Genomic DNA, 10,837 nt, shown 5'->3' on the forward strand with positions numbered 1-10,837 from the left:
GTGGTTCTCACAGAGTATATTTTACTTGAACTGTATAAAAACACAACTGTATCAATGATGTTAACTTTATTCGGATTGTTTCGCTGTTAAGAACGGCTCTGTTACAGTACAACAGGGTTTTATCAAAGTGCACTGTAGTAATCAAATTTATCAGTAGATGTGTCCTGAATTTCTGAAAGAACAAACAAAGTATTGTCACCATAAACAACATAAAATATTAACATGGCATAAACAGTAATGGAAATATTTTTTTTAATGGCAAGATCATGTGAAAGGTAGATATTTTAAACTAAAACAGGTCTGTGGTATGTTTAATGGAACATTTCGTTTCTTTTAGTAACGCAATTATGCTTTTACTTGACGGAGTCGTGACGTCACGCGTCAGACTCACTCCGTCGAGCTCGGTCAGAATCTTCCCTTTCGAAATTATAAATTAAATGTGGGTAATTCTATTTTCAACGCATCCGAGGGCTACTATTTTGCTAAAAGAAGTTTGTTACACGAAAATAGCCTGAAATTTCTTAGAGTAAGAAATTTCCGAATACGCCCCCCTCCCACACCATGTCAGATGCGGCGCACGCATCTTACACAATTCTAGATTTTGTAGCAGTGATTTTCCATAAAACAAAGTAAATGACATGTCAAACTGTTCTCTACAATGTCTGTTTTATTATAACCAAACAGCGAACATAACGTTACATACCGTCGAATCTGCAGGGTAGAATATCTCGCTAGCACGGTATGGCATGGTCGACCCGGACGGACAGAAATCTAATATCCGTCTGATTGCCTTTCGCCGCGGAACCGCGGCGAAAGACAAAAAACAAATTAAGTGAAGGAGCAACCTACATTTTTTCCCACAGTTACTGTCCATGTTATAGAGAAAGAGGGTTACATAGAGTTGCCAGTAAGAGACACAAATTCCATAATATACCTTTACACAGCAGCTGTTGTTCTTTTCTTGGCTGGTAAAGTATCCAAAATACAAAGTTTAAAATGTCTGAGGATAAAAAGATTCATGGAAAACAGAATTTCTTTCCTCTTGTGTTTCAATGAATGACATGCATACATGTCTGTAATCTGAAAATGATAGTCATTGGATATTGTTGACCTTTGCCTGGTACAATGTACATGTATATCTAAATGTATCTTGTCTTCCTAAGTCTTTGAATGGTAAGTATATGAAATATTGAAGTAGAGAACCCATTGTCATGCATCCATTTCACACTCTTTGTGTCCAGATCAGACTAGCAAGCCTGATTGTTTCCATCCATGCAGGCACTTGTTTGCAGTAGCCAACACTGCATTTCTGAAGATGGCCCGAACCAGCAAGAATCAAACTGTGGTTATAAGGTAAGTCTAGATAATGGGCAATAGGCCATCAACTTTTTGTTCACAGCGATGTTGTTTTCTTTGACACACAATACACTTGAATAAATAAACAAGCAGTCTGAAGTTGATCTTTAATGATTGAATCATACACTAAACCCAGTGTACTTGGTCTGCTGAATCATATACTGTAAATGAATTTAAGTTCGCAGGGAGTTAATTTTGCGGAGGCAGGAAAGGGGACTTTTCGTGGTGGTTTTTGCTAGAGCTCGTTTGCAAACCTGCTGGTTGAACTGATAGTACTGATAGAACTATATATAAATAATTGTTTTATAGAAATGACAGGGTACCAGGAAAAGCTACATTGTACCTATGAACAGCATTACCACTTGCAGGTGACGGTGGTATAGCTTTACATGTAGTACTACATGTATTATGTCAAGATCTGTCCTTTGGATGCTTTGAATGCTCCAGGCTAAAAAAACAAACAAAAATTGATAGATAAGTGAGGAAGTCTGTTAAACACAGTCTATAATTTATTTGTCAAAAGTAATGATATTTGTGTTCCAGTGGAGAAAGTGGAGCTGGAAAGACTGAGAGCACCAAGCTGATAGTGCAGTTCCTGGCTGCCAGCTGTAACAGTACCAACACATCACTCATCACAGAGCAGGTGAGCCCAACACAACACTTATCACAGAGCAGGTGAGCTGTAACAGTACCAACACATCACTCATCACAGAGCAGGTGAGCCCAACACAACACTTATCACAGAGCAGGTGAGCTGTAACAGTACCAACACATCACTCATCACAGAGCAGGTGAGCCCAACACAACACTTATCACAGAGCAGGTGAGCTGTAACAGTACCAACACATCACTCATCACAGAGCAGGTGAAGTTCAACATTACTGTTCTGCCATGAGAGGAAGATATTAAGATGACAATGACATACATGTATTATCATATAGCCAGGCGACATCAACCAATCAGAAGGCCCCATGTAATGTTGGTTATGATGCCGTAACATATAGAACAGTTTAATATCCGGTTGTTCATGATTTTGGAAAGAAACAAGCAATCAGAAGGACAGATACACAGGACTCTGACCAATCAGAATGAGAGATACACGAAATGTTGCCAAATCAAGGTATGGTCACATCAGCCCAGAAAGTGGAATGTTGTCACATATAGAGACACAACATCATGTGTCTACTCAAAACATAACCTTGCCATTCTGGCGAAGGTAATAAAAGTTTTCCAAGTCCAATTTAAGCGTAAAGACTAAAAACAGAATGTTTTGCACCCCCACTGTAAGTGGAACCATCTTTTCGATGTCTGCCGTTTTGTTAACAAGCTGCAGCACAAATTGTGAACACAGTGCCACAGTTTTTCTGTCAAGAAATCACAGAATCAGATCTAGACTAATTTTTTTGAGTGAAAGGAAGCTGAGGAACATGCCCAGGAGCCCCATTCAGGCTGATGGGCGGGAAGCTGAACTGCTTTCTAAGGGAGAATAATCGGACAAAGTGGCGCCAGCATTCAGAATGAAGCCGGGTCACTTTGAATAGGCTATATAAAATGACGTTACTGACCCGCCTGTTCCTTTTGTATTTGGTTTTATAACGCCTTGTCCTTTGCTATAAAAACCTCATAAACCATCTTGTTCGCTTCGCTGACTCTGTGGTTTCCACAGATCCTGGAGGCCACCCCCTTGTTGGAGTCTTTTGGAAATGCAAAGACAGTCAAGAATGACAACTCCAGCCGTTTTGGAAAATACCTGGAATTGCAATACACAAAGTAAGTTCCTTTTTAACTTGGTTACTAATTACAGAAGGCAGTCCTGTAAGGTAGTCCTTTTTTTGCTATGGGAAATTTGTTAAACATCTATTCTACATTTATTATTACCTGAATGAGCACTGTTACCGTTGAATGAATGAATGAATGAATGAATGAATGAATGAATGAATGAATGAATGAATGAATGAATGAATGAATGACTGAATGAATGAATGAATGAATGAATGAATGAATGAATGAATGAATGATGCGTTAGAACGCCCAGCCAACGTGGACTTATAAGACACACACAGTATAAATTATAGTTGAACATAGGATATTGTAATATAGAAGAACGTCAGGAACATAATCAGTAACTATTATACAAATCGGATAACAAGACCAGATATCAAATCATAATCACATAAATCGAAACCATCAAACAAAGGTACATGTAGTGCAAAAGGTGGCAAATTTTATTTGTAACATATGATACAGAAATTCCGCATGATAGTTTTGCATGAACTGTAACTTTCTTCTTTTGTTTACCTATTCATTTCTTTTAAAAGTTGGACATTCTAAATTGTAACATTTGTATGATACCCCCAGAATTGAGACACGAACATGAACTTGAGATACTCAAGTGTTCAAACACTGTCTAAAAGATTTGATTTCAAAACAATGGTGTAAAAAGCTTTACATTCCTCGCTGGAACAATTCAATTGTACAACTGTTTTATACACTAACTGAGTGATGTTCTACTCAATGGAACAAATCTTGTTTTGTTACAGAAGTGCTAACTGCATGCAGCATCTCACTTTTTGGTCATTTTTTCATCATTTTTTTGCTGAGACAAGTTAACTTTATACCTTCAATACTGTCTTCAAACGTCAAGACAGGAACAACCCTGATACCAATACTACAGTGTATTACACCATTCTAAAAGAAAAGAGTTGTGTTGTCAGACAGCAGGAAGTTCTGTTGTCTTGTTGTGCCGGTTGCTCTGGCCAGTCAAATATTAGTCTTCCTTTTGTCTTTAAAAAAGTCCTTCCCACGCCTGATGGCACATAGGGCAGCGCCCATCTCCGTTTCAGTATCCCTTGGGCCACACAGCGCAATCACTACAGCAGGGGGCTAGTCCACTGGTAGTGGTGTGTGTTCAACTTCCATACTCTTTGTTCCCGAATGCTGAGTGCTAAGCAGAGAAAGCAGCATGTACCATTTTTAAAGTCTTTAGTACGACTAGGCTGGGGATCGAACTCACGACCTACCGAATGCAAGGCGAACACTGTACCCACTAGGCCATTGCACCGGTTGCTTCCCTTCGTCTACCAGTAATAAATAGTTTCCTTTTCAAATGTAGGGTCTCTTCAGTCACTGGTAGAAAATTATAAGGAACAGTGTGTGCCAAACTTTTTCCCCTTGTTGTAATTAATATCTAAAACTCAGAAACAAGTTATGAATGTAGGTGGTATGTTCTCTGATGATATTTGTACTTTTGTTTCCACAGTGGTGTCATCACAGGTGCAAAGACAACTGATTACCTGCTGGAGAAGTCCAGGATAGTCAGTCAGGTGATTCATCTCAGAAAAAAGGATTTTTTAATGAATACTGAAACATTTTCTAAGTACAGATAGTTGGACAAGAGCTAGAGATGTTTAGAAGACTTGAGACTTATAGAATTATAGTTGCCTTAAAGTTAAGTACAAATACCAGGTTCTAGATTGTTTAGTCTTTTCCTACTCCTGCTAGACACAGTAAATGACTCTTCTGTGGGTGATAACAAGTTTTGTTCACTGCAGGCTCCATATGAGAGGAATTACCATATTTTCTATGAGATGCTGGCTGGTATGACAGAAGCAGACAAGAACAAGTATGGCCTGCAACAGGCACAGTCTTACTATTACCTCAACCAGGTAAAATACAGGCACAACCAGAAAGACAATATCTCTGACTTGTTAAATGCAGGATACTTTCTTCCCTATCTGTTCCATAGATAGCTTGTAAGAGTTTTTTGAATTGCAAAATTAATGATTGTAATCATTAAAGCACTAATGAGAACTAAAAAATTACATGAGAAACTTAATGATGCCTTTCAGATCTAGAAATGGGGTGTGAGAAGTCTAAATCAAACAGCCCTTATAGGTGTGCATGATCTGGACTTGATGTCTTCAAAAGTTTTCAGATACATAACCAGGATATGAAGCTATACTGTAATGGTTAACGGGAGGGGGCCATACTTCGACAGGGGTCCAAATTTCGACAGGTTTTAAAAATCATTGTTGCGGAGAAATGCATAGATGCCTGCACATGAGAAGTACACTAGCTGTAGACTAAACCTTGTTGTAAATAACTACAAAGACGGGGTATGTGTCGAAGCTAGCAAGTCCCACAGATAACGATTGAAAAACTTGCTCAAGTTTGACGCCTTCCTTGCAAGTTGACGAGCGAACGTATCGAGACCATGGCCCGGGAAACTCTTGAATTATTCTTCGCAAAATACGACATGTGAAAAAATACCACCACACATAGAAATGATGTTTATTAGCCTTCCGAAAAATAATACCTGTGTTCTGTTCTGCCTTTAACTGGGTTGGATAAACGGAGCTAAAATGATGCCACAATGTTCACGCAGTCGGGGCCCCGCCATTTTACTATCACGCACGAAGGCGGGCGAGTGATGCTCAGCACGTTGAACTCAGTCAACCCGTCCGTCGAGCGACAAACATTCAAGAAAAATCGATCCCTACCGACTAAAAAATCCTGTAGCCATTGCTGCTGCCAAAAGACAGGATGAAAAGGCAATCAAGGAAGCCGAAAAGCGAAAATGACATCACTGTCCAACGTAAATAATACGCTGCCGTTTTGCGGCAAGTTGGTCTCACCGTGAGAGGTAAACAATTGAACACACCGTATTTGAATAAGTCGCGTAATACAAAATATGACCCATATTTGGTACAAAAAAATAATAATGAAAATTTTTAGTGATATTCTATTTGCATAAGTTGTTTTAAAATGCACGGCGATGGTCTGGTTGTTACTATGTCGGAGTTTGGACCCCTTTTTTGTGTTGGAACGTTCTGCTAGGATGCAAGCCGAAAACCTGCCGTAAGTTTCGTGCGCTGTCAAAGTACAGTGCGGAACGCTACCGTTAAATGAAATATATATCTGTACAGCTTCAATAACAGTTATATGGATGTATACAAGATTTTAACTTGTTTTTGATGAGTTCACTGTAAAATGTATATTGACAAAAGCCATGCGCATCCACTTAGAACGGCTGTCGAAGTATGGCCCCCTCCCGTTACTGTATCTTAACAGACTGAGTGACTGTGATGTTTATGTCGAACATTATGTCTGACAGGGAGGCAATCCTTCTATCCCATCCAAGAATGATGGTGAGGACTTTACTGGTATCCTGGCAGCGTTAGATGTGCTGGGTTTCACTGCAGATGAGACAGATACTGTGTTCTCTATAGTGGCTGCTGTCCTGCACCTTGGCAATGTGTATTTTGGCAAATCTGAGGTAAGAGTGGACTATCAATTTTGTAAGTGTATACTATAAGAAAGGGTGCAAGTCTGGACTCTTTCCAGCTGTAAATTTTTGTCTGTAGGTACATGTATATTGGGTACTCATTTTCTACCTGAGTGAAGTGACAAAATTTGTGCTGTAATTTGATATGGGCAGAATGTCATAGCATATCAGGGGACTCAAACCCAGGACCTCTGGGCTTTGAGCCAAACACCCTACTGTTAGGTTATGAGACACTACAACTACCATTACTCAACGTCATGTCACGACTAGCGATCAGCTGCTAGTAGGATTTGTCTTGTCTGTAGCAAGGCTTAAAAAACAAGACACTGTTAGGAAGGTGGCAATCTGTTTTGGCTTTGTGACATAATAGATACATGTAGTTGACCTGATTTGTATAGTCTTAATGTTACATGTATTTCAATTCATGTCATGAGGGCTACCTGACTGTTAGGGATATCAGGGGACTCATACCCAGGACCTCTGGTCAAGAGAAATAAAATCCCCTTATGCAAAGTGAAATTCTGTCAAATAGAATGACAGATGCAGGAGAGAGCCCTGGTGTTGGAACATGTGTCAGAACTAAGTACATGATTGATACTTATCTAAATTTCTGACATCCTCGACCATAGTGATGATGAAAGAGTGATGGTGATATTTCTGGAGCTGAAGTAATGAAAAGTGCAACCTGTCTGACTCAATCTCATTTGCCTCCACCTACAGTCATTTGTAGTAGTACATGTACCTTAAAGTTTGTTCCAGTCACAGGACAATTATTTGTACACTCAGTGGGCACACCCTAACAACGTTCTGTATTTTGACATTGTATTGATTGTGCAATGTAACAGTTTTCTGACATTATATCCACTTTCCCATTTTGTATAATGATTGATCTTGCAGGAGGAAATAGCAACAGTGATTAGCCAATCAGAGTTGAGGGTAGTGGCAGAGCTTTTGCAGCTGCCCTTTGATGGACTTCATTCTGCAGTGACAGCAAAACTAACGGTCAGTGTTACATGTAGATAACAACAACGCGCGTAGTCCAGTGGTTAGAAGCCGTGAGTTCGATTCCGGCTGTGTCGCTCACCCGACATGCACGATACCAGAAAGGGTCCTTAGGACAGGACGTTAAGCCGTGGTCCACTGTTCATTGTGCTTGTCGAAAAGAGCTAGGGGAATTTCCCCGGTACAAAGAACCTGTAAATACTGTACATAGCGTCTGTCCTCTCTGTCACGACCAGTGGAAGACTAGCTCTTCAGTGAGCTAAAACTGGATCGAGATCACTTTACAACGCTCTGTTTCCTTCCCATACTCACCGCTACAACATGTTCTTTTTCCAGCTTGAATTCTATTCCCAAAACTTCACAATTCACCACTCAAACTGCAAAAAGTCGCAGGTTGGCAGCCAGTGCTTAGTGCCAAGTGATTACAGTCTGTATTATGATTTTTAGAATGTCATTACTAACAGTTATCAGACCTTAAGTAATGTTCTGTCCATTTTTTTAGGAAGCACACGGAGAAAAGATCTATTCATCATACAGCATGGAACAAGCTTTAGAAGCAAGGTACAGATTGGAATTAAGCTATTATGACAGGATAGTGGAGAAATGTATTTTTCAATCCATATTTTTGCAGAACTATTGCAGAGTGGAATTTTTATTACTGAGCATGCTAGGGGCATCTTTGCTAGACAGTTTTAAAAAACATTTGCAGTCAGATGTGCAAAAGTTCTGTGTGACAAGTCGTTCAGTGTAATATAGCCAGCTGCCGGCACCTATAGACCCATAATCTTTAGGGTATGGCATTGGCAGGCGAATCCCCAAGCCCAAAGACAGATGGACAGAATGAGAAAGGTCGTATAAAGTGCACGTTCTGCACTTCCCCTCCTCCTTTGAACCCATCTTTGTTTGTAGATGTTTCCATATATCTGGATAGGTGTACAATAAGAACTATTCTATGATATAGAGATGCCATAGCCAAATCCCTGTACCAGAGGCTGTTTGTGTGGTTAGTGGAGAGAGTCAACAGAACCGTGTACAAGCAGCCTGAGAAGAGGTGCAGGACAATCGGCATTCTGGACATCTTTGGGTTTGAGGTATGGAAAAATATAACAATGTGTGAATCATCATTACAGCTGAACTAGAACAGAAATACAGTTACAGTCTAGTGTAAAAGCTAAATTAGCATGTTGACTGTCCATTGATCATATTATTATCATTAACAGAATATATAAAGAACTGTTGTTGTACTGAATATTGATAGCTGAGTATTAAAAAAATCTATCAATTTTTTTACCATATGGATGGCATGATAAAATGTCATCTCCCTAGGACCCTTATTATTTTTTCTGAGAGAAAATAATGATAATAGCATTCAAATTGCTACATCTTGATATTTACAAAATAGCACTTTCAAATTGGTACATATACAAATGTCATGTAACTGTAATGAACCTAATAGAATGTAGTACACATAAATATTGTATATTTGCACATCTTGATATCTACAAATTTGTGGTAGTTATTAGAAAATGATTTTCTAACTTGTTAATTACTGACTCTAACAACAATTAGTAAATATCAAGATGTGCAAATGTATGTTTCCTTTGATGATTTTAGGGTTGGAAATCTGATGATTTTAGGGTTGGAAATGATGTGCTATTCCAGGATGTAACTTTGCTGCCTTTATTTTTTATTACCCTTCAGGACTTTGATGTCAACAGCTTTGAACAGCTTTGCATCAACTTTGCCAATGAAAAACTTCATGACCACTTCAACAGACATATATTCAAGATAGAGCAGGTAAATGCTGATTCTGCTGGAAAGGGTTGGTTTTGACTGTTCTGTGCATATCAATGTAGTGACATTGTTTTGGCAAGTGAAACATGAGGAGATTCTACTGTTTTAGAAGTTTGTAGAAGTTAAGAGTACAAGTTTTGTCATCAATGTTTCAGATGGAGTACGAGAAAGAGTCTATAGGCTGGAAACACATGACCTGTCCTGACAACCAGCTTTGCTTGGACCTGATTTCTGCCAAACCACATGGAATATTCTCCTTACTGAACGACCAGAGCAGCTTTCCTCAGGTTGTAGTTTTTACCTTGTACATGAAAACAAACATGTTCTGAGTGTTGATGCTTCCCACTCTCACAGTTTCATGGCTCAGTACTTATATTATACATGTCACAATAGACTTATACATGTCCAAGTAGACTTAGAAATTGCCTCCTACATGTATATGTCACAGTAGAGATCACAATCCTGGTAGAATAGAATAGAAGAAATACTTAAAAATAGATACATGTGCCTTCTTGAAAGTTTTGACAGGATAATCTATTTGTAATCTAATGAGTTTTATACTCTTCTAAACCTTTTTCAAATTGTTTTGAATTTCTTCCCAGGCAACTGATAGATCCTTCCTGGAGAAATGTCACCACTTCCACCAGGACCATGAACATTACGAGCGTCCCAGGGTGCCTGCCCAGGAGTTCTCCATCAGACACTGTGCAGGAAAGGTCTCCTATAAAGTAAGAACAGTTGGAATCTATTGCTTATTAAGTGGATTGGCTTCTCGAGTTAACATTACATGTATATCGACGATCCTCGACAGACAGACAGACACTCAAGAGTCAGCACACTAGTATTCAGTGAATCCATTTTTGCCCAGGAGTAGCTTTTTGAAAGTGACAGTCCTTTTGCATAGTTGTAATTCTGGAATGTTTCATTTGTACGTGTGGGATTGATGGAAATTTCAGTGTCATATACTGAAGGGAATATGCTCCCTTGGCCTTGGCACAGAAAGTTTGGAAACTTAACTTTGATCGATCATAAGTTATGTTGTTTCTTTATTACTTTCAAAGTACTATATATATAATTATATACCATTAAAAAGTTTGTGTAACTTCCTCATTCTATTATAATAACTCATTATGATTTTTCATATGAATTTATGGAATGAGTACTGGGTCTGCTTTCATGAGAAGGTTGCAAAAAACAAGTGGCGGAGAAGTAGGGGTGATTTCTGAAATTATTACATCGATTATCAAAACAGTTACAGCGAAAAAAAGTGCATTGTCCTGCAGCTGTATGCAGAGGACATGCCAAACTACACTTTGATCGATCATAAGTTATGTTGTTTCTTTATTACTTTCAAAGTACTATTATATACCATTAAAAAGCTTGTGTAATTTCCTCATTCCA

The 10,837-nt window shown here is 38.8% G+C and overlaps 1 protein-coding gene across 8 annotated transcripts in view; it reads left to right on the plus strand.

Annotated features, from left to right (window-relative positions):
• The window catches only part of LOC118429678 (unconventional myosin-XV-like), a 56,821-nt gene that overhangs the window by 14,089 nt on the left and 31,895 nt on the right, over positions 1 to 10,837 (plus strand). For 7 of the 8 annotated variants that reach the window (XM_035840268.1, XM_035840270.1, XM_035840269.1 and 4 more), the window contains 12 exons: positions 1,279 to 1,353; positions 1,900 to 1,999; positions 3,023 to 3,126; positions 4,616 to 4,679; positions 4,908 to 5,021; positions 6,470 to 6,631; positions 7,538 to 7,642; positions 8,145 to 8,203; positions 8,604 to 8,733; positions 9,344 to 9,439; positions 9,592 to 9,723; positions 10,039 to 10,164. In XM_035840268.1, the coding sequence (XP_035696161.1) occupies positions 1,279 to 1,353; positions 1,900 to 1,999; positions 3,023 to 3,126; positions 4,616 to 4,679; positions 4,908 to 5,021; positions 6,470 to 6,631; positions 7,538 to 7,642; positions 8,145 to 8,203; positions 8,604 to 8,733; positions 9,344 to 9,439; positions 9,592 to 9,723; positions 10,039 to 10,164 (1,267 nt within the window). Of the gene's footprint in view, positions 1 to 1,278; positions 1,354 to 1,899; positions 2,000 to 2,092; positions 2,222 to 3,022; positions 3,127 to 4,615; positions 4,680 to 4,907; positions 5,022 to 6,469; positions 6,632 to 7,537; positions 7,643 to 8,144; positions 8,204 to 8,603; positions 8,734 to 9,343; positions 9,440 to 9,591; positions 9,724 to 10,038; positions 10,165 to 10,837 lie in introns of those variants that run through there. The other variant, XM_035840273.1, reaches the window with a different exon arrangement.

This window comes from Branchiostoma floridae, chromosome 13 (assembly GCF_000003815.2).
Source record: "Branchiostoma floridae strain S238N-H82 chromosome 13, Bfl_VNyyK, whole genome shotgun sequence".
In the NCBI taxonomy this organism is placed as follows: Eukaryota; Metazoa; Chordata; class Leptocardii; order Amphioxiformes; family Branchiostomatidae; genus Branchiostoma; species Branchiostoma floridae.